We start from the raw sequence: 25,554 nt of genomic DNA, 5'->3' as shown, positions 1-25,554 counted from the left end.
TATTATCATTATAAATAAATACAATTATGTTTATCTGCAAAGGTTCAAATAAAAGAAATTCTAGTTTTAACCCTTTTTTATTAGAAAGATGGGAACGCCACTGCCAAAGTATCACCACCAGGTTAGCCAACATAGTTTTCGTTTCTACATATGTTTTCCTTTTTTAAATATTGTCTCATATATATATTTTTATGAAAATCCGGGCTAATCTTCGATATTTAAATATTGCACTGAATGCTACCCTCGTTCGTATCGTGATCCATATATATTTTTTAATATCCTACAGTTAAAAGTCTAGGGATTTTTGGGTTGCTCGAAAACGTGGTTCCTCCAGAGATATGTAAATGTCTTTTACATATCTCTGGGTTCCTCAAATCTCACGCGCATAGAAATCGCGCGTCCTCATTTAGCATAACCTCGAAATTTCGTGACACATTAACCTCCGAAATGAAATATAGTCGTGTTGCCGAAATTTCTGAAAGTGAAGAATCAGAAGAAGAGTCTAATTTGATGCAACGCTCTATTTCCAAAAGCTTGATGGCGAATAATCAAGATTCTAGCTCCAGTTCATCATCGGAGTCTGACGAGAGCAGCAAGGCGCCGCCGCCCCCAGTCGATGCCCGAAAACGCAAATCCTCGACTTCATCAAGTCCGAAAAAAAAAGTACACTCGATAAGTTGGTTCAATTTCATAAAATAATTGTTCTTTTGTAGGTTACCATCACCCCACTTGAAAGGTTCATTGACGAGAATAAAAATCTGAAAAAGCTGGATGTAGAAGATGTGGTGACAGATGAGGACGACGTGTGTTTGTTGGAGATTCCAAAAACCATTGATCCTTCAGAGTTTTTAGAAAGAGTAATTAATTTTAACAAAAAGAGAAAGCTGAAGGTGAATAATACAAAATATGTAATTGTGCCTGAACTAGAAGACCTTAAACCCATAAACTTGCTTACTAGGAAGATAAAAATAGTTCATCCAGTATCTATTTTGCGGATGCGGCAATATAATAAACATAAACAAGAAAGTGAGGTTGAGAATGAAGTTACAACTCCACCTGCACTGCCTGATACTTTAAAAGTTAGACATCCGCTATTTGGGGCTGAATTTAAACGCAAAATTGTTTTAGATGAAGAAATACAAAGAAAACTGGATATCACCATTGATCAAGTTGTGAAGAAGATGAAAAAGAAAAAACGCAAAGAAGTAGAAACCAGCCAAGAATTTGTGGCTCCTTTAGAACCCACTGATTCTGGTAAAAAGAAAAAGCGTAAGAAAAAGGCGGCTGAAAGTAGTGAATATAAACAAGATAAAATTGAACAAGAGAATGTGGATGAGTCAATTTTCGCCCTTCTAGAAACCCACATAGAGAAGAGTAAAAAAGGCCACAAAAAAAGAAAAGAAGAACCATTGACTTCATCCTCAGATTCTGGTATTTTTACAAAAGATATCAAAAATGAATATGAGGATAAAAGTAATCAGGAAGCTGATAATAATCATAATGGATCATTTTATGGATGTCTATATTTGTGAGTGGTTCTCCACAAGACTTGATTCGTATATGGTTATATTGACTTCATAAGACAGTTGTGTGTTTTGATAATTTTGTGATAGATTATAATTTATTTTAAATACATCTAATTTCCGTAGCCGGAGCTTTTATTGTCCCTGACTACTTTCGACATTTGTTTTATAGATAACAATAAAATCTTTGGAACTGACAATGTTTTTTACAAATTCGTTTTTTATGAAGAAAGTTTGATTTTCAAGTTACTTAAAATTATGATTTTATTATCATATAAATAAATACAATTACGATTATTTTAAGTAGGTACTGCACATGGTGCAAAGGTTCAAATAAAAGAAATTATAGTTTTAACCCATTTTTATTAAAAAAATGGGAACGCCACTGTCAAAGAAATAAAATAGTGTGAAATATATCACCAACAGGTTAGCCAACATAATTTTTGTTTCTATATATTTTTTCCTTTTTTAAATATTATCTCATACACATATTTTTACGAAAGTCCGGGCTAATCTTCGATATTTAAATATTGCACTGAATGCTACCCGCCTTCGTATCGTGATCCATATATATTTTTTAATATTCTACAGTCAAAAATCTAGGGACTTTCGGGTTGCTCGAAAACGTGGTTCCTCAAATGTCGCGCGTCCTCATTTAGCCTAACCTCGAAATTTCGTGACGCATTAAACTTCCGAAATGAGAAATAGTCGTGTTGCCGAAATTTCTGAAAGTGAAGAATCAGAAGAAGAGTCTAATTTGACGCAACGCTCTATCTCCAAAAGCCTGACGACGAATAATGAAGATTCTAGCTCCAGTTCATCATCGGAGTCTGACGAGAGCAGCAAGGCGCCGCCGCCCCCAATCGATGCCCGAAAACGCAAATCCTCGACTTCAGCAAGTCCAAAAAAAAATGTACACCCGATAAGTTGGTTCAATTTCATAAAATAATTGTTCTTTTGTAGGTTACCTTCACCCCTCTTGAAAGGTTCGTTGACGAGAATAAAAATCTGAAAAAGCTGGATGTAGAGGATGTGGTGACAGATGAGGACGACGTGTGTTTGTTGGAGATTCCAAAAACCATTGATCCTTCAGAGTTTTTAGAAAAAGTAATTAATTTTGATAAAAAGACAAAGCTGAAGGTGAATAAAACAAAATATGTAATTGTGCCTGAACTAGAGGACCTTAGACCCATAAACTTGCTTACTAGGAAGATAAAAATAGTTCATCCAGTATCTATTTTGCGGATGAGACAATATAATAAACATAAACAAGAAAGTGAGGTTGAGAATGAAGTTACAACTCCACCTGCACTCCCTGATACTTTAAAAGTTAGACATCCGCTATTTGGGGCCGAATTTAAACGCAAAATTGTTTTAGATGAAGAAATACAAAGAAAACTGGATGTCACCATTGATCAAGTTGTGAAGAAGATGAAAAAGAAAAAACGCAAGGAAGTAGAAACCAGTCAAGAATTTGTGGCTCCTTTAGAACCCACTGATTCTGGTAAAAAGAAAAAGCATAAGAAAAAGGCGGCTGAAAGTAGTGAACAAGATAAAAATGAAGGGAATGTGGATGAGTCAATTTTCGCCCTTCTAGAAACCCACATAAAGAGTAAAAAAGGCCACAAAAAAACGAAAGAAGAGCCATTGACTTCATCCTCAGATTCTGGTATTTTTACACAAGATATCAAAAGTGAATATGAGGATAAAAGTGTTCAGGAAGCTGATGGTGATCATAATGAAAACAAAAAGAAACATAGAAACAACATGAGAGAAGCCAGTCTTGAAAATGAAAATAAAGAAAAACGCAAAAGTAGTATTAGCGAATTTGAACACAAAAGAAAACATAAAAAGAGCGTTAGGGAAAGTGGAAATGAAAGTGAACATGAGCACAAAAAGAAACATAAGAACAGCATGAATGAAGTCCAAGATGTTGAAGAAACAAAACAAAAACGTAAAAATAGTCAAGATGAGTTTTCATCATTTTATGATAGTTGGGAAAAAAAGAAAAAGAGTCACGCTAGTCTGCCTAAACAGGAACTAAGTGATTCACATGATTGGGAAACTAGTTCCAAGCCTGAGAAAAAGAAAAAACATAAAACTAGCAAAAATGAGCTATCACAAGATAGTTCTTTTGTTGATAGTTTTAGTGAAGACACAAGCAAAAAGAAAAAGAAGCACCGTGCTATAAAAGAAGAAAAGTTTGATTCAGAAAGTGGACATGAATTTGAACATCACAAAAGAAAAAATAGTACAAATATGAAGCAACAGGAAGAAAATGATGACAGTATAAAAGAGAAAACAAGTAGATTGAGCCTTATTAACAGTACAGTTATACCGGGCGTGCAATTGCCGCTTTTTGAGTTTGATGTTAGTAACATTGGGGATAAAGATGATCAAGATCACGACTCAAGTAAAAACGACGAGGAAGCTCCTGAAGAACAAAAGTCGCATAAAGACAGGAGGAAAAAAGAAGCATCATTTGAGTCAGATACTAATGTCGAAAAAAAAGTGAAAAAAATAAAGAAAGAGAGACTAGAACAGTCAGAAGATGAAACTTCCAGCCCCAGAAAGCGGAAGAAAAATATTGACCCAGAAGACGAGACGTCCTCGCCCAAGAAAAAGCGGAAGCACGTAAAAGAAGAAGTCCATGACGACGACAGCGAAAACGACTTCCAAACAAATTCGTTAATTTTAAATTTACTAAATAAAGTAAAAAGTGAGATGGACACTTCGGTAAACCACAAGAAGAAAAAATGACATCTCGAAACGTAAAAACTATTAATTGTTTACAAAATAAATATATTTTTATCCAATAATAGCCCTTTGTTTACGTTTGTTGCGCATGCGTCAGCGCAGTTTGTTGTGGGCAAGATGGCGGGCATGAGAGTGTTGTCTGAGTCGGTAAGTGATTTCTCAATATTTACACAAAGACACGTCACAGTTCTCCCCCCAACATCCTCCTAATCAGAGAAAAACACTCCACCACTGATCTTCGCGCCATCGCCAGTGTCCTATCGGTGATACGAAGCCCTACCCCCTGACCTCTTATCGAAAGGAAAAGTGGCAATAAACCAGTGGCGTGGTGTGCGACGCGGAACGGCCAACGTGGCCACTGTTCACCTGGCCGACTAGCGGTTTATTTGACCTTGGAAAAATTTCGATAAAATGCCACCTGGAGCCGGTTTGTTGTGTTGGTGTAAAGACGTAGTAGAAATGGGCCAGTGTTGATAAAAAGGCACGTGCTAGCGGGGGGAGCGGGGGAGGATGAGGTTGCGGTGGGGCCATTGGCGATAAAAAATTGCGCGCAAAAGTGGGTTCTGGGTTTATTTTTAATTTTTTTTTTGTGCGACACGTGGAGCTGGATTTCCGCGGGTGGTACACCTGTCGGACGCTATTTTGTAAATAATTAGGACTTCGGTAGATTGTTTACAATTTTTATTTATTTTTTTTAAGCAATTCGGTGCTTTAAAAACTACAAAACTTACATCATGTTCGCATGTCTGATGTTTTTAAGCGGGGTGACCTTGATTTGGACCCAAATTATCAGATGGTTAGGTAACCCATATTTGTAGAAATGAACCCTGCAATGTAGCTTTCTCAAAGTTTACAGGTGCATTCACCCATACGCACACCGATGGAATATTAATTCGTCAGTTTAAAAATGTTCCCATTAATTTTAAGGTGCCTCAAAACCATAAGATCGAAAATCAACACGTCATCATTTTTTTCAAAATATTTCGTTATCTTTATTGTGTTGCAACTGATTCACTTTTTACTGTTATCTTTTTTATTGCTTTAGATACAATATAACAGTGAAATATTATTTTTTCGTTGTAACATTTATGGTTTCTAAGTTCGTGTGTAGCAGTAATAACGGTTTGAACTCTATTGTTTACAAAGTTTTGTACCTGTTGTAAGTGTCGGTACCCAGAGTAAAGTTCATGATTCATTGAAAACTTAATACGGAGACTTTGTATTTATTTGTAAATAGGAAGCCCAAAAATATGTTTGAGTCGGCCAATTTCATTTTTATGGTCAGTTCCTTGATTCTAAATATAAAAATAGAAAATTACGTTTGAATTCGTTGTACTATTACATAATTGGAAAAAACTTTGTTAGAATTTATAACGTTTAACACTTTTATAAGGTTAAAAACAACACACGCAGTGGTAAAAACAACGAACCTAGTGTTGCCACTGATTAGACAACACGTCTGTGGGACGATTGTAGTATACCTTGTTTATTTTCGTCAGCTGATGCCTCACTCATTTAAACCGTTATCATTCAGAATCGAAGAATAATTTTAGTTTTACGCAAAGTCAATAACATTTATACAAATCTTGGTCAATACTTATGTCAAAAATTTAAATAGCAAGTAATCACTTTTTGTTTCAAAGTTTTATCCACACCTTTTCTGTAAATATGGAAATCATTATGAATATTCAACATTTTTCACTGATTAACAACGGAAGAGATTGCATAATATTTTCAAATTTAAAAGTCTTTCCATGATAAGAAAACTATTCATTTATCTTCATAAAAAGTGAAACTAAAAATTCCGAAAATCTAAAAATGTCCAGGAAGTTGGAAAATACAAGGATATTTTGAAAGTTTGTGCGTTTTTTACTTTTTTGAATAGGAAAAAATAATGTTTTAAATAACTTTTCATTTCTTTTTTATTTATTTGTTTGTTTCTGTGATATTTCGTAGATTAATTTATTATTATAAATGATTTTTTTTTAATTAAAACTTCAGTTGAACTGACGTCAACAACTTTTTAATGGGGATTTTGATTGAACAATACTGTACACTATACCGTTATGTACTGAAAAAAATCTTTATGATTAGATTACGAGATACCCTCGAAAAGAGGGTGGGTGGGCGAGGCTAGTAGCTTCTAAAATAAGACCGAGAAGAAGATCTTGACATAAAAGTGAATTAATGGAGTTTAAGCAAGTGACCGCCGTACAAACCATTATTTTTTAACAAAAATGAATACAATATAACCTCTATAATCCGAACCCACGATTATCCGAACAGAAGCTAGTCGAAGTCTCTTTAACCCGAACAAAACTCTGCATTTCGAACTGAACTTGCAAATACGCACCGACATGCAAAAATGACGCAATAGCTTATCAGTGTATTTAGTTAAATTTCGAAAATGGGTCGAAATTTGCATAAGGAGTATACATAGTGAAAAATTTCAGTTTTGAAAAAGTCGTCTAAAAATTCTCAAAAAATCCAGGGATATAGATCCCGACGTGCTGATTTCAAAATACATATAGCCGGTTTAGGGTCACGAAGCAAACTGAACGAAATACATAAAAATTCAGTTTTGGTAGTTTTTTCGTGTTTTTGATTTTTTATTTATTCGATTTTTCAAAACATTGCGACTTTTTAAGTTTTACCTTTTCGATTTATTGCTGTTTTGATTGCTCGATTGTTTAAATTTTCAATTTTTCGAATTTTTAAATTTTAGGTTTTTCACTTTTTTGTTATTTCGATTTCACAATTTTTGGATTTTTTGCCTCTCGTTTTAAGATTTTTCTATTTTCAATGTAACGGTTTTCTTTAAATTTTTCGCCTTCTAGTTTTTAAATTGTCCGGTTTTTCAATTTTTTGGAATTAATTTTGAAGTTTCCCATTTTTGATTTCGATTTCTCAGTTTTTCGATAATTCATCTTTTTGATTTTCCAATTCTCCAGCGTATCAGTTTTGGGATTTATGTATTTAATTTTTTTTATTTTTCAATTTTTGGTGTTCATAAATTTTTGGACTTTTCGTCTTTCTGATTTCTCGATTTCCAAATTTTTGGATTTTCAAATTTTCATTGTTTAAATCTGGGATTTTTCAATATGTATTTCGATTTATAAATTTTTAGATTGTTCGACTCCGTTTTTTTGATATTTTACTCATTTGATTTTTGAAAATTTTGCGATTTTTTAAATCTTGCATTTTTCTATTTATTGCTGTTTTGATTGTCCGATTTTTTAAATTTTCAGTTTTTCGAATTTTTAAATTTTAGGTTTTTCACTTTTTTGTTGTTTCTATTTCTCAATATTTCGATTTTTTGCCGTCGCGATTTTAGATTTTTCGATTTTTGAATTTTTCGGAATTTTTCAGTTTTTCGGTATTTCGATTTTTCTATTTTCAATTTAACGGTTTTCTTTCAATTTTTCGCCTTCTGGTTTCTAAATTGTCCGGTTTTTCAATTTTTCGGAATTAATTTTGAAGTTTCCCATTTTCGATTTCTCAGTTTTTCGATAATTCATCTTTTTGATTTTCCAATTTTCCAGCGTTTCAGTTTTGGGATTTATGTATTTAACTTTAATTTTTCAATTTTTGGTGTTTATAAATTTTCGGACTTTTCGTCTTTCTGATTTCTCGATTTTCCAATTTTTGTATTTCCAAATTTTCTTTGTTTAAATTTGGGATTTTTCAATACATATTTCGATTTATAAATTTTTAGATTGTTCGCCTTAGTTTTTTTGATATTTTACTCATTCGACTTTTGAAAATTTTGCGATTTTTTAAATCTTGCATTTTTTCAATTAATTGCTGTTTTGATTGTCCAATTTTTTAAATTTTCAATTTTTCGAATTTTTAAATTTTAGGTTTTTCACTTTTTTGTTATTTCGATTTCTCAATTTTTCGATTTTTTGCCTTGTCGTTTTAAGATTTTTCAATTTTTCGGAATAAATTTTTCAGTTTTTAGATATTTCGATTTTTCTATTTTCAATTTAACGGTTTTCTTTCGATTTTTCGCCTTGTAGTTTCTAAATTCTCCGGTTTTTCAATTTTTCGGAATTAATTTTGAAGTTTCCCATTTTCGATTTCTCAGTTTTTCGATAATTCAAATTCATCTTTTTGATTTTCCAATTTTCCAGCGTTTCAGTTTTGGGATCTATGTATTGAAATTTTTTTATTTTTCAATTTTCTCAGTTCATCAATGTTTGCACTTTTCGTCTTTCTGATTTCTCGATTTCCCAATTTTTGGATTTTCAAATTTTCATTGTTTAAATTTGGGATTTTTCAATGTATTTCGATTTCTACATTTTTAGATTGTTCGACTTAGTTTTTTTGATGTTTTACTCATTCGATTTTTGAAAATTTTGCGATTTTTTTAAATCTTGCATTTTTCGATTTATTGCTGTTTTGATTTTTTAAATTTTCAATTTTTCGAATTTTTTAATTTTAGATTTTTCACTTTTTTGTTGTTTCTATATCTCAATATTTCGATTTTTTGCCTTCTCGATTTTAGATTTTTCAATTTTTTAATTTTTTGGAATTTTTCAGTTTTTCGATATTTCGATTCTTCAATTTTCGATTTAACGGTTTTCTTTCGGTTTTTCATTTTTTTTTAATTTTTCAGTTTTTCGATGTTTCGATTTTTCACTTTTTGGTTTATCAGTTTTTTAGTTAAGATTTCTCAATTTTTCGATTTTTTGACTTCTCGGTCTTTTGATGTTTCGATTTCGCGATTTTTCAATTTCGTTTTCTTAGTTTTTCGATAATTTACCTTTTCGATTTTTCGATTTTCCAGTTTTTCAACGTTTCAGTTTTGGGATTTATAAATTTCAATTTTTCAATCTTTGGCGTTCTAAATCTTTGGATTTTTCGATCTCTCATTGGATTTTGGGATTTTTCAATATGTGATTAATCGAAATAATTTTTAGATTTTTCGACTTTGTTTTTTCGTTTTTTTAGTTATTCGATTTTGATCAAAATTTTGCAATTTTTTAAATCTTACATTTTTCGATTTTTCAATTTTTGGTTTAAGCTTTGGGATTTTTAGATTTTCTGTTTTTTTGATTTTTTACTTACTCGATTTTTCAAAATTTTGCGAGTTTTTAAATCTTAATTTTTCATAATTTTCATCTATTCGGTATTTTAATTTTTGGATTTTTTAGATTTTTAAATTTCTTGATTTTTCAGTTTTAACATTTTTCAATTTTTCGATTTTTTGACTTCTCGATCTATTGATGTTTCGATTTCGCGATTTTTCTATTTTTCAATTTCGATTTCTTAGTTTTTCGATAATTTATCTTTGCGATTTTTCGATTTTCCAGTTTTTCAACGTTTCAGTTTTGGGATTTTTATATTTCAATTTTTCAATCTTTGGCGTTTCTAAATCTTTGAATTTTTCGATCTCTCATTGTATTTTGGGATTTTTCAATATGTTATTAATCGAAATAATTTTTAGATTTTTCGACTTTGTTTTTTCCATTTTTTAGTTATTCGATTTTGATCAAAATTTTGCAATTTTTTAAATCTTACATTTTTAGATTTTTCAATTTTTTGTTTAAGCTTTGGGATTTTTAGATTTTCTGCTTTTTTGATTTTTTACTTACTCGATTTTTCAAAATTTTGCGAGTTTTTAAATCTTAATTTTTCAACATTTTCATCTATTCGATATTTTAATTTTTGGATTTTTTAGATTTTTAAATTTCTTTATTTTTCAGTTTTTCAGTTTTAACAATATATTACGAGAAGGCGAAAAATCGAAAGAAAACCGTTAAATCGAAAATTGAAAAAGACTCACCAGTTGATGTTAAGAGCATAGCGGATAAACCGCCATTTTCCAGACACCCGGTATAATCACAACATTAATCTCTCCACACTTGTGTAGAAATTAATTGAACAGTTCCTGGGATAATTAGTGAATAGTTTTATTAGAAATATTTATTTCAAAAATGTTGACGTCATCAATCTTTTGAATGGGATATATCGTAAATAAAATTAGCCATTATTTTGTAAGTGTTAAATCAGTGTTGCTGTCCCACCACAATTTTAAAGAAATACTTTTTCAGATATTGTAAAATTTGTCAAAGTATTTTTTAGGGTAACACGTAAATGTTAAGTTAAAAATAGGGGTAGATCACTGAACCATGGGTAAAGGAACGGTTCACATTTCAAGTGACATTTAGAAAATTTGGGCATGACGTCGCAAGTTAAAACCACCAATTTTCAGTGGAGGATTACGAAAGTGTTACGTATGAATTTTGTTAATGCTTGAACTAGTTCCGCCCCAAAATATATTAGAAACTAGAACAGACTACAAGAAAATTATTGTACGTAAACTATTATTATTCTCACCACCCAAGTGCTTACTCTAAGTCGGCGCGCGTAAAAATAATCTAGAAATGATGCCAATTTTCTTTGCTAAACAGATCCTCTTTGTTAAATGTGCAATTCGTGTCTAGCAATATCTGTATTCAAAAATTAGTGTGACATGAAGACATGTGATAAAATTTTCTACTGCGTTCCGAGTGAAATCAAACATCACATCATCCTCAAATTACCACTTTTCTCCAATAGTTTATTTTACGATTTTTTAACAGATTTTGTTTGTTCACATATCGGTTTCGACTAATGGAGAAAGCGCCCATTACTTCACTTTATCATAAACATCTGATATTTACCGTGTAACTTATCTCCTTCGTTCCAAAGCAAACCATTTCTCTGCGACCTTAAAATCCTATTCTTTGATCGCAGCAACTTTTAATTGTTATAGGAAGTAATCTCCGTCGTTTTGGCCACAGTCCAGCTGCCAACATACCCGCAGTAAAATAACATCCGAGGGCTCGAATGAAACCGGGTGGCTTTTTTTGGCCAACCCCCTTAAAATAGAGATATTTAACCTAGAAAAGCAACACACGTGTATTTCCGCGTGCAATAGCCAAAAACCATTATTCGGAGGCTTCGGTAAATCTGTATCCGCGATGAGGTGCCGCATTATTTATAAAATTTACGGAAAATCCGTTGACCTCCGATTTAATTTTAGGACGATTTTGAACCACTGCCAGTTTGTACTTTATTCCGTATGTCTAGTGTATTTCGGTGCGGCGGCGTCATTTTCGCTTGCGAATTAAAAAATTGAAAATGGTGATGACGCCATTGTTTTAATTGCCCGATTGGGGTTAACGAACCGGAATTTTTATTGAGAAATTCAAAATTTTGCTCATTACGCAAGGGAAATGAAGCGCGACGATATTGAATTTAAAACTCCTGAAAATTAAAAAAAAGCTAATCTTACAAAAAGTGACTATTTCAAATGATTAAAATCGTTTTTAGGTTAAGACTAGGTGTCACATTTCCATTTGTAGGGCATTTACGTCAGTCGGTTGTAACCTCAAAACACGTAGATCCCCGTATGACATTCATACTGCAGAACTACCAACTGAAACCGTAAAAGCAAGGTCAGCTTTAATTCCCTTTTTTTATGGCACGATAAAGATCAAATTTTTTAATCAATTAGAACGTGATTTGAAATTAATTTAGAAGTAAATAAAAAACACTGCATTAAATTACGCTAAATTTATCGATTTTGTGGTAATTATGGTAATGCAAAGTTATCCTGTAAATTCGTTCTTTATTATAATTTATTTGGTACAAACAAATTGCATCACAGCTATAACGCTAATAAATTATGTAAATGTGGCATAAGGTTTACAATGGGGTCTCAACATTCAACGCCAGGGCTTGATCTTTATAATTACAGAATGAGTATAAATAGCAGAAAAATGTAAATAATAAAATTGGAACGAATCTGCTTTGCGCAAATTTCGTCTTATCTAAGAAAAGAACAATAGATTATTATTTTTATTTTCTTGTTGACGATTTTGATGTCATCGGTTGAAAGAGTTCCAGCTATGAGTTGGAGACATATTTTAGTAGACTTGGTCACATTTTTGTAAAAATTCGATGATTCATTAATGTGTTATAACTACACTTAAAAATTCATCGAACTTTTGGCTCTTTGTTAAGGTAGATATTTTTAACTTTCTTTAAAATCGTAGCAAGATTTATGTACAGATTTCAACAAATTTTAATGTCTGGAGGTTTGTTTGCCTTCGTCAACAATTACTCAACAAGGTTAGACGAATAGTTGAATTTTAAGACAGGTTACAGTTTTATTCACATGTTTATTCATTCATGGTGCTTTCCTGCCATGTCAACAGACTATTACGTCCTGGGTGTGAATACATTTGGGGCGAATCTTTGAACAAAAATATTTAATTTACATAATTTTATGCCTTCATTGTCCTTTTGAACCGGATTCACGTAGGTTGGCACTTTCATAATTTGTCTTTATTTACTGAGGATAATTGTAAGTAAAATGTTTGACCAACAGAAACACCCCCTATGCTGTTAATGGGGTGAGTATTTCTTTGAAAGCATTATTTAATCATCTTTATCCCGGGGGGAGTCGTAAACGGATTACAGGAATACTTACTGCAGCTCATTACTTTCGAGTTGAATGTACACAAATAAGTCTTACTTACTCAACGATTTCTCCTTTTGAATGAGCACCTACCATTCATGGTGTCCATTCACTTTTTCATTCCAGACTTATTTAAAAAAAAATTGAAAACACAAAGAATATTGATTTAATGATCGTTGCTCAAGCCTATCATAATCTAGCTTAGTAAGTGATAAACAAGATAATGATCGGAAAGTTCCGGGGTGTTCGTCCAAATTAATCTTAGATAAATATAAATATTTTTTATAATCTGGTATTATGAAATTGAAAGATAAAGTAATCCCGTTGTTTGCAAACCGAAATCCATACTTGAAATACGAGACTCCTGTATTTTCGCAGCTGCATTTCCACCTGATTTTCATTAATGCCAGTGCATTGTGGGTGCACTTTTATTATTTTCTACGCCGTTGCTTTTAAGCCAAAATTCTGTACTAAAAATAATGGTATTTTTCAGTCGAAGGTATGCGCAGTTATATGTTCTCTGTCATTGTTTGGTGGAATTCAAGCGCCGAATGGTTGACATTTATGAGAATAAGAGGAAACTGTAATTTACACGAGGGCTATTCTCGGCCTGGTTACTTTCTCGGTACGAAATATTTGTGTGTATATTGTGTAAACAATATCAAAAAATTGAAGAACTCAAATATCAAGATCGAAAAGTCGAAAATAGAAAAATTTAATTTTCAATTTTTGACTTCAATTTTACGATTTTTCAATTTCTTGATATTTTAGTTTTTCAATTCTTCAATTTTGCGATTTTTCAGTTTTTCGATATTTCAGTGTTGGGATTTTTCAATTTTTGGATTCTCCTAATTTTCACTTTCGAGTTCTCGATGTCCCCATTTTTCGAGTTCTTAATTTTCCGATCTTTCAGTTTTACGATTTTTCAATTTTGACGTTTCCATATTTTCATTTATTCAATTTCTGGATTAATAAATTTTTGATTTTCCCATTTCTCGATTTCTAGATTTTTCAATGGTTCAATTTTTGAATTTTTCAATTTTTCAGGTTTTTAATTTTAAAAATTTTCCGTTTCCGACCTAGATTTTCAATACTTCAGTGCTGGGGTTTTTCAATTCTTCGATTCTTTAATTTCCCGATTCTCCCAATTTTCAATTTCTCGATTTCTTCATTTTTCAATTTCTCAATTTTCTGATGTTTCAGTTGCACGATTTTTCAATTTTTGACGTTTCGAAATTTTCGATTTTTCCATTTCTCGACTTTTCAATGTTTCGATTTTCAAGGTTTTTTGATTTTTCAATTTTTTGGACTCGTCAATTTTTCAACATTTCAATTTTTGACGTTTCTAAATTTTCAGTTTTTCGATTTCTGAATTTTTCGATTAATCAATTTTTGATTTTCCCATTTTTCGGTTTTGTCGACTTTTCAATGTTTCGAATTTTTAGTTTTTCAATTCTTCAATTTTTCGTTTTTTCAGGTTTTTATTTAAAAAATTTTTCGGTTTCCGATTTCGATTTTTCGATATTTCAGCGTTGGGATTTTTCAATTTTTCGATTCCAGACTTTTCAACGTTTCGATTTTTAGTTTATCAATTTTTCGATTCCAAGGTTTTTGATTTTCCAGTTTTTCAATTTTTTACTTCAATTTTACGACTTTTCAATTTCATGATATTTCAGTTTTTCAATTCTTCAGTTTTGCAATTTTTCAACTTCTCGATATTTCAGTTTTTCGATATTTCAGTGTTGGGATTTTTCAATTTATCGATTCTCCCAATTTTCACTTCCGATTTCTCGATGTCCCCATTTTACGAGTTCTTAATTTTTCGATGTTTCAGTTTTACGATTTTTCAATTTTTGAAGTTTCCAAATTTTCAGTTTTTCGATTTTTTCCGATTTTGAAGCTTTTGAGTTTTCACAATTTTTCGATTTTCGATGTCAAGTTTTCCACTTTTCGATTTCTCGACATTTCAGTTTTTCAATTCTTCCATTTTTCGATTTTTCAACTTCCCGATATTTCAATTTTTAGAAATTACAGTGTTGAGATTTTTCGGTTTTTCGATTCTCTCAATTTTCAATCTCGATTTAATCATTTTTCGATTTCTCAATTTTCCATTGTTTCAGTTCTAGGATTTTTCGATTTTTTTAACTCTTCAATTTTTCAACATTCACTTTTTGACGTTTCTAAATTTTCAGATTTTCGATTTCTGAATTTTTCGATTAATCAATTTTTGGTTTTCCCATTTTTCGGTTTGTCCACTTTTCAATGTTTCGACTTTTCAGTTTTTCGATTCTTCAATTTTTCGTTTTTTCAGGTTTTTATTTAAAAAATTCCGATTTCGATTTTTCGATATTTCCCAATTTTTGATTCTCGATTTCTTAATTTTTCTGTTCCTCAATTTTCTGTATTTCAGTTTCACAATTTTTAAATTTTTGACGTTTCCAAATTTTCAATTTTTGGATTCGCGACTTTTCAACGTTTCGATTATTAGTTTTTCAATTTTTCGATTGTCAAGGTTTTTGATTTTTCAATCGACAAAATTGAAATATCGAAAAATCGAGAAAATGAAAAACTAAAATATCGAGAAATCGAAAAATCGAAAAATTGAAAAATTGAAAAATTAAAAACCTTGAAAATCAAAAAATTGACAAACCAAAAACATTGAAAAGTCGAGAAATTGAAAAATTGAAAAATCGAAAAATAAAGAAATCGAGAAATCGAAAATTGGAGGAGTCAAAAAATTGAGGAATCGAAACATTGAAAAATCCCAACACTGAAAAATCAAAAAATTGAAAAACTGAAATATCGAGAAATCGAAAAATTGAACTCGAAAATCGAAAAATTGAACTCGAAAATCGAAAAATTGAAAAATCAAAAACCTTGAAAATCGAAAAATTGAAAAACCAAAAATCGAAATATTGAAAAGTCGAGAAATCGAAAAATTGAAAATTTGGAAACATCAAACATTGAAAAGTTAAAAAATCGTAAAACTGAAACACAGAAAATTGAGAAATCGAAAAATGAAGAAATCGAGAAATCGAAAACTGGGAGGTCGAGAAATAGAAGAATCGAATAATTGAAAAATCCCAACACTGAAATATCGAAAAATTGAAATTGGAAGCCGAAAAATTTTAAAATTAAAAACCTGAAAAATCGAAAAATTGAAGAATTGAAAAACTGAAAAGTTGAAACATTGAAAAGTCGAGAAATGGAAAAAGTGAAAATTTAGAAACGTCAAAAACTGAAATATTGAAAAATTGACGAGTCCAAAAAGTTTAAAAGTTTTAAAACTGAAACATCGAAAATTGAGAAATCGAAAAATGAAGAAATGGAGAAATTGAAAATTGGGAGAATCGAGAAATTGAAGCATCGAAAAATTGAAGAATCCCAACACTAGAATATCGAAAAATTGAAAAACTGAAATATCGAGAAGTTGAAAAATCGAAGTCGAAAGAAAATCGAAAAATTGAAAAATCAAAAACCTTGAAAACCAAAAAATTGAAAGACTTTCGGAACACTGGAAAGTCGAAAAATTGAAAATTTCGAAACGTCAAAAATTGAAAAAACGTGAAACTGAAACAGAAAATTGAGAAATCGAAAAATTAAGAAATCGAGAAATCGAAAATTGGGAGAGTCGAGAAATTGAAGAATCGAAAAATTAAAAAATCTCAATGCTGAAATATTGGAAGCCAAAAAATTTTAAAATTAAAAACCTGAACAATCGAAAAACTGAAGAATTGAAAAACGGAAAAATTGAAACATTGAAAAGTCTAAAAATACAGAAATGGGAAAATCAAAAATCGATTAATCGAGAAATTAAGAAAACTAAAAACTGACGTCAAAAGTCGTAAAACTCAAACATCGGAAAATTGAGAAATCAAAAATTGGGAGAATCGAGAAATTGAACAACCGAAAAATTGAAATAGAGAAAAATCGAGAAGTTGAAAAATCGAAAAATTGAATTTAAATCGATTCCAATGAATTAGAAAAAAATTATTAGTTTAAAAAAATTAATGCGATACTCTAATTTGAACTAGATTACGAGGTATCATGTGACTTCATTACCTGAATCGTATTAGAAGATTGTGCAATTTACATTAATCATTAATTTACAAGCGGTGAGTCAAAATGGACTTTGAATTCCAAAAAAATCACAAAAGCGGAGAACATTCAATTGGTTATAAGGTTAAGGAATAAAATTAATTATAATAACGAATAGATAATTATGCACTAATTTAATTTAAAATATAGCGGGGTTACAGGAAAAGAGAAATCGTTGTATTTATATTATAATCAAAACCGCCAAAATTTTCGTAAAATCTAAGGAATGTACAATCATGGTTTGTCAAAAAATTGTGCGACCGTGTCCAAGCTTCAGAAGCGCCAAATTCGAATATGCTCATGCGCAGTGTATCCAGATCGTTAAATGAGTAATACTATGAAAAACTCATATCATAAAACGACAAAAATAAAAGAAGATTCGTCAATTTTTATTTCGCTTGTATCGGTTTTATTACGCTTAAAATTGATAGTCACGATGTGGATTTACAATCATTGCCAAAAAATGTTTCAATAGAAACTTTGTTTATTATTATCAGTTATCGAAATAAAATTTCATTGTCTATTCCATCGGTATGTAAAGTACCGAAGTGCCACGTGTCAAATAAAATGTCACTGATAGAAATGTTTTCCATTATTCGAAAGAAACAATGATGTAATCAAGATGTTCTTTGTTTTGGCAAAACAAGCGAAATCGATCAGTTGAAAGGGCATTGACTTCATCATTTTCGAATTACTCGTACATCTCCCGGGACCATTATATTACAGATGAGGAAAAAAATTGTAATGAAAAAATAAATCCGAAACGAGGGTAACGAGGAATTAAGCTCGTTAGGCTTTTTCAAAGAGCGACAAGTCAAACATGTTTATGAAAAGGAGGATTATAAAAATAACTTTTTTGTAAAAATTTAATTCTTCCACATGATAATATTTGTGTATGTTTACGTCCTTTATTGTTGATCGTAAATCTGATCTTTTGATAGTGATTTCACCCAGTCGAATCTTGTTAACGGTAAAAAACTTAATTTCGCAGTCGACGAGTCGCCTGATGGGCATAAACGTAATTAACGCTCGGAATAAAACGTAAACACACTCGAATTTAATGTAATTGTGTGTGGATAACAAAGAAAGAAACGTAAATGCGCACTGACATATTCATAGAGATAATTTCGGATCAACCTCATATCTTAGCATCACTGTAAACAATATATGAATAATGATACCCATTTATGTAATCTTGTCAGCAAAGCTGTAACTCATTATCACAATTTCTATTTAATTACAAACTTGCCTACACCGGTTTTTCAAATAAATTTTTCCCAAGAGAAATTTGAAAATCGAAAAACTCTGCATGTTTTTCTAGAAACCTGTCTCAACACCACTTGACCTTAATTATCCCAGGCAGTGATTTATTAATGATTTATTGTTACAAAACAATTGAAAAAAGGTCACACGTACCTACCGATGCGTATTGTTAATCTAATCATTTAGGGAAGTGCTATAATCTAAGATAAAATATCTGCGTCTTAAGCCAGACAAAATGGTTTATCTCATCACCCGATTATCGATCTGGAAAAACACGAAAATTTGAATACGACTCCATTCCTCGCACATCAAAAGCCCGTTTGAAATCGGCTTGGCTTAAATTTTCCATTTGTCAGTCAGTCATGTAGTGTCTATCAAAAAGATGACTTTCGGTGCTATCGGCCTCAAAGTTTCCGCTCAAGTTCGCCCGAGATTTTGCTATTACGGCTTCGGCTTTCCTTTTTCCAAAGCAACATGGTACGGAAATAACCAGAGACTCACGCAAAACCAGGTACAGTTTACATCATCCGCACATTTATCCAGTAGTCATAATAATGATAATTCTATTACCATAATCTCGGACTAATTCGGCTACGACAGGCGTAGGTTTCGAACACGTTCCGTTTCATTATCATAAATATCAAAATGAAAAAATGCTAACCCTACGTGACGGTAGGCAGCTGCTCGCCTCTAAATCTTTTAATTGGCCTCGTCGAACCCTTTGTTGGAAGGGTGGTTGGGAAATTTACCCTTCGACCCTCGCTTTACTGCCGGAAGCTCTCAAACAGCAGTGTTTTGCCAGCGTAAAAAATGGGAAAGTCAGTACGGGTGTTAAGTTATGTAAAGTCGATAGATAGCAGTGACGCCAATTTCGAAAAAAATACGAGTCATGTGATAACCGTGGTTTGTAAACAAAAAGATGATTATTGTAATCGGAGCTGCAATAAAAATGTTAATAAAAGCTCGCTTTCAGGGGGTCTTTGCCACGGCCGGATGAATTTATTGGCGAGAAATGAAAATTTATACCTTGATTAATATTGGCGAAAATTGTTTTCCTTCGCAATTTAAAAAATATTTACATAGCACATTTTTCCGAGATCGTCGCTTATTTTATAATCAAAACAACAAAGAGACTGCGTAGAAGTAAACCAAACTAATGGTTTGTCGTTATTCATTTTTCGAAGAAATATATTTCTCATTATTGAAAAAAAAAAAAAAGAAAGTTTAGTAAAAGAGATTTGAAATTAAAACCTCATTTACTTTATTTGGAGCGATGCTACCATGATCTTTTCCATACCATTAACTGGTAAATGCACCCATGTCCTGGACGCATTGTCAACAATCATAAAAAAATATTTACACAGCTAGGTGCGGAAATTTGTGACTCCTACACAAGCCTTTTTTCGTGTCGCTGGTATTTTTGTAGAAACTATTTTAAAGGATTATTAACGTAATGACTATCAGTTTTACGTAATAATTAGAGTCAAGATTGCTCAAAATTGAAGAAATAAAATATGTAAGTTATACACGAATTTCGTAAATGATTCTATAATCCAAGTAGGCATTGATTTATTTGTTCCGCCTCTTTCGTAGTGTGTAATTACAACGGCAACTTCTCACAGTCTCCATGGCAACGAAAGTTCAATTGTTGTAATTAAGTTAACAGGTGATATAGGAGCCATATTAATTAAAATTTAAAAATGTCTGCAATTACTAAGAACTGGCAAATCTGAAACGTGATTAAATTTCACAGGTCACTGGCTGTTTAAATATTGATTTTTACTTCCTGAGCGTAACTAAGGAAGTATGGTAAACGAGTCCACTGGCCGAATGTTTCTCGACGTTTCGTGACCCCTTTTATTAGACAGATAATGTCCGAAACTAGTGGATCAATTGTTGTCAAATTTTATATAGTAAAACGCTAACCAAAATTTGGATAAACATCAATTTTATAAAATAAGATAATGCCTCACGTGTGGTTTATGAATCTGTGTACAGTTTTTACCCTAGACAACCAAATTTTTGAAAAAAAAGTCAAAATTGTTTAACATTTTACCATTTAACTTTAAAACTGCAAACCGAATGCTATGAAATCTTCCAAAGCTTATTTTTTTTATTTGTTTTCAAATGTTATTTTTTTTATTCGCTTCTAAAAATTGATGGCATCATCTCAAAATTTTGTCGCATAAATTCTCTCCGAAATATGCAACAAATTATGACCTTACAATTGCGGTTTATCAATGCACGCATAGATTTTAGAATTACTTATACTCAGTTTTTTGAAAAACTAAAATTAATTTTCGATCAATTTTTTAATATCACAATTTTTCGTTTTTTCAATTTCTCGATTACCAAATTGTCCAATTTTTCGTTTTTCAATTTTTCAAGTTCTTGATTTTTATTTTTCATTTTTCCAATTTTTTTATTTTCATTTTCTTGATTTTATGGCACAATTCTTCATTTTTCATTTCCTTTATTTTTTCAATATTTCTTTCGATTTTATAATTTGTCAGTTTTCAATCCTTGATTTTTCAATTCCTTTATTTTCCAATTTTGCAATTTCTGGATTTCTCAATTATCTGATTTTCCGAATTGTTTAATTTTCAATACATATATCGATTTTCCCATATTTCGTTTTTTTAATTTTGCAGTTTTTCAATTTTTTTTATTCGAAAAGTTGGAAAATTGAAGTAATAAATAATCGGAAAAAAATTGCAAATCGATAAACTGAAAAAACGATAAATTGAAACATTGAAAAACTAAAATTCGAGACTCTGAACTGGTTTTATTAAAATTTTAGGTGTATTTATAGTAAAATTTGCTTGATCGTCTCTACCAACCATGTTTTGGAAATTTCATTCTACCCTATAAAATTTTATTGGTAATAACGAGACGGACAGTAGTACAAAAGCAAGAGATATTTACAACTTGAAGTTGTCGCGTGCCGGTAATCCCCAGATGTTAGAAAGCAGAATAATCCAGGTCCGGACAGGGACCATCGTTACTCAAAATCGAAGAACTGAAAAATTGAAATATAGAGAAGAACTGAAAAACCGAGAAATCGACAAATCGAAAAATTTGAAATTCAAAACATTTAAAAACTGAAATATCGAAAAATTGAAAAGTCGCGAAATCGAAACCCCAAAATTAAAAAAATCGAAACACCGAGAAATCGAAACATCGAAAAATTCAGAAACTGAGACACCGAAATTAGTCAAAATCAAAAAAATCTAAAAGTTAAAAATCAAAAAATTAAAAAAAAAATGCAAAATCGAAAACTTTGGAATTCGAAAAATTAAAAAATGAAATATAGAAGAACTGAAAACTCGAGAAATCACAAAATCCAGAATTTTAAAAATTGAAAAATCGAGAAATCTAAAAATTGAAACGTTGACATATACTTTTAAAATCGAAAAACCAAGTTGGCAAAAAATATAAACATAGAAAAATCGTAAAACCGCTAAAATTGAAAAATAGAAATAGTGAAGTACTGAAAAATCAAAAAATCGGAAAATCTAAAATTTAAAACATTCAAAAATTAAAATATGGAAAAATTGAAAAATCGAGAAATCAAAAATTCGGAAAATTGAAATATAGAAGAATTCAAAGCTTGAGGAAACGAAAAATCCAGAATTTTAAAAGTTGAAAAGTTAAAATATCGAAAAGTTGAAAAATTAGTAAATCTAAGTATAAAACAGTCGAAAAATTGAATAATCTAAAGTTAAAAACGTTAAATTCAAATTGTACAAAATCGAGGAATCAAAAAATCGAAAAGTTGAATCAAAATGAAGAAAAAATTTGAAAAAAGAAAAATTGGAAAATCGAAAATTTAAGAATTCGGAAAATTAAAAAATGAAATATAAAAGGAAAGAAAATGACCATTATTTTATGAGTACAGCTACCTGCTAAATGTTCTCCGACAAATTCCGGTGAACTGGTGTGAGCCATAAATATTTCTTACCATTGTACTACTGCCCGTCTCATTATTGTCAATAAAATTTTATAGCATAGAATGAAATTTCCAAAGCTATAATGATGTCATCTTAAAATGAGGCAAATCTTGGTAAAATTTTAACAATTAAGATGCTGCTATATTTGTGGTTTATTAATCCGCCATTATTGTAATCGAGTCCATCGGCCGACACTTGTGTTTTCTCGACTCTTTCCCATTTCCGTCTGTCTGTCTGTTTTTGAAAAAACTAGGATTTATTGTCGACCAATTTCTTGATATCACAATCTTTCATCTTTCCTTTTTCTTCGATTAGATAGAATTTTTCGTTTTTTCAGCTTCACTTTTTTCCATTTCTTGACTCCTAAATGTTTCAACTTTTCAAGTTCTTAATTTTTATTATTCATTTTTCCAATTTTTTTACTTTCATTTTCTTGATATCATATCACAGTTTTTCGATTTTATAATATTTCAATTTTCTAATATTTCGTTTTTTTCGATTTCACACTTTTTTGATTTTTAAGTTTTTCAATTTTTAATCCTTTAGATTTTTCAAAGTTTTCATTTTGTGCTTTTTCGTTTCTTCATTTTTGATTTTTCAATTTTACAATTTTGCAGTTTTTCCATTTTTTTTATTCGAAAAGTTGGAAAATCGAAGTACTAAATAATCGGCAAAAATAGAAAAATAAAAAAAATTGAAAAAACGAAAAATTGCAAAACCGAAAAAAGTGTAAAATCGAAAAATTTCAAATCGAACACTGAAGAAACGATAAATTGAAACATTGAAAAACTAAAGTCGGGAAACATGAATAGAAAAAAAAATGAATCGAGAAATACTGAACCGATTTTATAAAAATTTTAGGCGTATTTTTAGAATATCATATTAGTCAAAATTTGCTCGATCGTCCCCACCAACCATGTAATGATGTCATCTTAAAATAAGGCAAATCTTAGTTAATTTTTATCAATTATATATTTGTGGTTTATTAATCCGCTATTATTGTAATCGAGTTCATCGGCCGATTCGCTAATCCTGTGTTTCTGGACCTTTCATGACCCCTAGAGTACGAAGAAATATGTCTTCGGTTTCCGTATGTCTGTCTGTCTATTTTTTTTTTTTTGGAAAACTAGGATTTATTTACTGGCAATTTTTTAATGTCAGTATTTTCCGTTTTTTTAGCTTCACTTTTCTTAATTCTGGACCCCTAATTTTAAAATTTTTCAAGTTCTTAATTTTTATTTTTCATTTTTCCGATTTTTTAATTTCCATTTCCTCCATTTTATGTCACAAATTTTGATTTTTTCATTTCCTTTATTTTTTCGTTTCTTTCGATTTTATAATTTTTCGTTTATTCAATTCTTCAAAATTTCAGTTTTTGATTTTTCAATTTGGAATTTTTGGGCTTCCCAATTATCGAAAATCGAAAAATTGCAAATCGAAGAACTCACAAAATAGAAATAAAAATAAATAAAAGAAATAAAAATTGAGACACTGAAAAATTAAAAAACGAGAAACTTAAAAATCGAAAAAATTAATGAATCGAAAAGTTGGAAAGAAGAAAAAAAGTAATCGAATCGAAAAATTGGGAAACCCAAAAATTGTAAAATCTAAAAATTATAGAACCGTCAAAATTGTAAAAACGAAAAACTGTAACATTGAAACATCGAAAAACTGAGGAATTAAATATCGAAACATTTAAAAATTAAAAATCGGAAAATTGAAAAATCGAATAAATGAATTACTTTTAAAATCCTATAATTGGAAAATGGAAAAATTCTAAAATCGTAAAATCGAAAAAGTGAAAAATTGTTTAAATTATGATTATTATTACATATTTAAACAAAAACTAGAAAAATTGCTAATCAAAATTTGAGAATCTAAAATTTAGAAGTCGAGAAAAAAAATCTAAAATTGAAGAAGCGAGAAATTGCAAATTTTCACATTGAAAAAAGAAAAATTATAAAAGAAAATAAAAACCGAAACGAAAAATTTGCAAATCTGAAAATTGAAGAAATGAAAAATTGAAATATCGAAATTTGGAAACTTGTGAAAAAGTTTGAAAATCGAAAAACTGAAAAACTTAAAAATAAATGAAAACTCACAGAGTTGCAATTCGTAAAATTGAAGAAACAAAAAATAACGTAAAATTGCAAATCGAAAAATGTTAATTTTCACATTGAAAAAAGAAATATTATAAAAAAATTGAAAAAATAAAGAAAACAAATAACCGAAACAAAAATCTGCAAATCGAAAATTTGAAGAAATGAAAAAGTAAGGAATTGAAAAATTAAAAAAATCAAATTGAACAATTCCAAAGTTGGAAAATTGAAAAACTGAAAAATTTAAACTTGAAAGTCGAAAAAGTGCAAATCAAAAAATTGAAAAATTTTAGTTAAAAAAGCCGCTGGAGTGATATGAACGCCCCTGGTTTTAATTTTACAGAGGTAACCAGAAAACCAAAATAAAAAAAAAAATCAAAGAACCGGCGTTTATTTGGCTGTACTTTCGGTGCGAGGGAAGTTCTGTCGAAATAACCTCCTACGAATTTCTTTGTATTAAGTGTGACTACCACGCAACAGTAGATAAATAGATCCATCACTTAACTAATTCATATTTTTGTTGAAGTAATTTTAACCCTGTATCTTGGTTATTAATAGAAAATGAGACTTCTAATTAGTTCCAGTGGATCGTGTTTCCATTTTACGATTTTTTAACATTAATAGCTGCGTAACTACAAAAAATTCAGACCCAGTTAACATCAGAATCACTCACTCACGACATTAATTTGATCACGCACTTAATCGATCATGTGATCAAAGACAACCAATGAGATTATCCAATTTACAGGTTAATCACGCATTAATATTTAATTCTCTTGATAAAAACCGGTAAATTGGTAAAATTCTGAGCAAACAGAAATTCTAGTCATGCTGAAAATATCTAGATGTTTTTCTTTGTTCTTCTTCTACCATTCCAACTTGGAAGCATCACTTTCGCTGTTGTAACGATTCGTAAGTTAGATTATCTGAAATTAAGGAAATCATCAAAACGGAACTTTCAATTTGGAAAATTTGGAAGGTGATCTTTTGACAAAGAGTAATAGTCAAGGTCTAGCAATGCAATTATCAATAATTTGTTCACGGAATCTCCTTTGAATTGATTGTTATTATAGTTTAGGCGTGGGCAAGCTTGACACTGCTGAGGCGATTAATAACGATTGTTCGAAAGTTTCGTGTCTGGAGTTAGCTATGAACCGTTGAAAATGGGTATTGTTCTATCGAGCTATCATAATGATTAAAATTTGAGGTTTAACTGATACACATTTAACGAAAACAATGCTTTTACCTTGTTGTTTTATGACTTATAGTTTACAACATTGATTTCAAAAGTTCGTAGAGGTACTCACTCAACACGTGTCTCCAAAAATAAGTTTTCATAAAGCGTATCGCTTGTATTTTTAAATAGAACGACGCTTCCATTTTTTCCGGAAAAT

At 30.5% G+C, this 25,554-nt stretch overlaps 3 protein-coding genes across 5 annotated transcripts in view; all 3 read left to right on the top strand.

Moving 5' to 3' along the window:
- The first annotated feature begins 370 nt into the window (after positions 1-370).
- On the top strand, positions 371-1,648 carry LOC135135028 (uncharacterized). 2 transcript variants are annotated; one of them, XM_064063974.1, is made up of 3 exons: positions 371-663; positions 714-1,079; positions 1,129-1,216. In XM_064063974.1, exons 1-3 carry the CDS (start codon positions 448-450, stop codon positions 1,174-1,176), a joined length of 630 nt encoding a protein of 209 aa, XP_063920044.1. In that variant the 5' UTR covers positions 371-447; the 3' UTR covers positions 1,177-1,216. The 2 variants fall into 2 exon arrangements, with proteins under 2 accessions (XP_063920044.1, XP_063920038.1); XM_064063968.1 differs by having other exon boundaries at positions 714-1,648.
- A 498-nt stretch (positions 1,649-2,146) lies between these two features.
- Positions 2,147-4,344, top strand: LOC135141233 (hepatoma-derived growth factor-related protein 2-like). Its single transcript, XM_064072146.1, has 2 exons — positions 2,147-2,436; positions 2,487-4,344. The coding sequence occupies exons 1-2, from the start codon at positions 2,221-2,223 to the stop codon at positions 4,281-4,283; spliced, it is 2,013 nt and encodes a 670-aa protein (XP_063928216.1). The 5' UTR covers positions 2,147-2,220; the 3' UTR covers positions 4,284-4,344.
- Positions 4,345-4,377: 33 nt separating this feature from the next.
- The window catches only part of LOC135141240 (MAP kinase-interacting serine/threonine-protein kinase 1-like), a 79,568-nt gene continuing 58,391 nt past the window's right edge, over positions 4,378-25,554 (top strand). The window contains exon 1 of one of the 2 annotated variants that reach the window (XM_064072167.1): positions 4,378-4,427. In XM_064072167.1, coding sequence (XP_063928237.1) covers positions 4,398-4,427 — 30 coding nt within the window. In that variant the 5' untranslated portion in view covers positions 4,378-4,397. Of the gene's footprint in view, positions 4,428-18,478; positions 18,623-25,554 lie in introns of those variants that run through there. The other variant, XM_064072158.1, reaches the window with a different exon arrangement.

The sequence above is a fragment of the Zophobas morio genome, unplaced genomic scaffold (assembly GCF_036711695.1).
Source record: "Zophobas morio isolate AGI-343-1 ecotype UQ-CSIRO unplaced genomic scaffold, CSIRO_AGI_Zmor_V1 ptg000004l, whole genome shotgun sequence".
In the NCBI taxonomy this organism is placed as follows: Eukaryota; Metazoa; Arthropoda; class Insecta; order Coleoptera; family Tenebrionidae; genus Zophobas; species Zophobas morio.
Note: the sequence above shows the minus strand (reverse complement) of the source record. Positions and strands in the feature narration are given on the sequence as shown.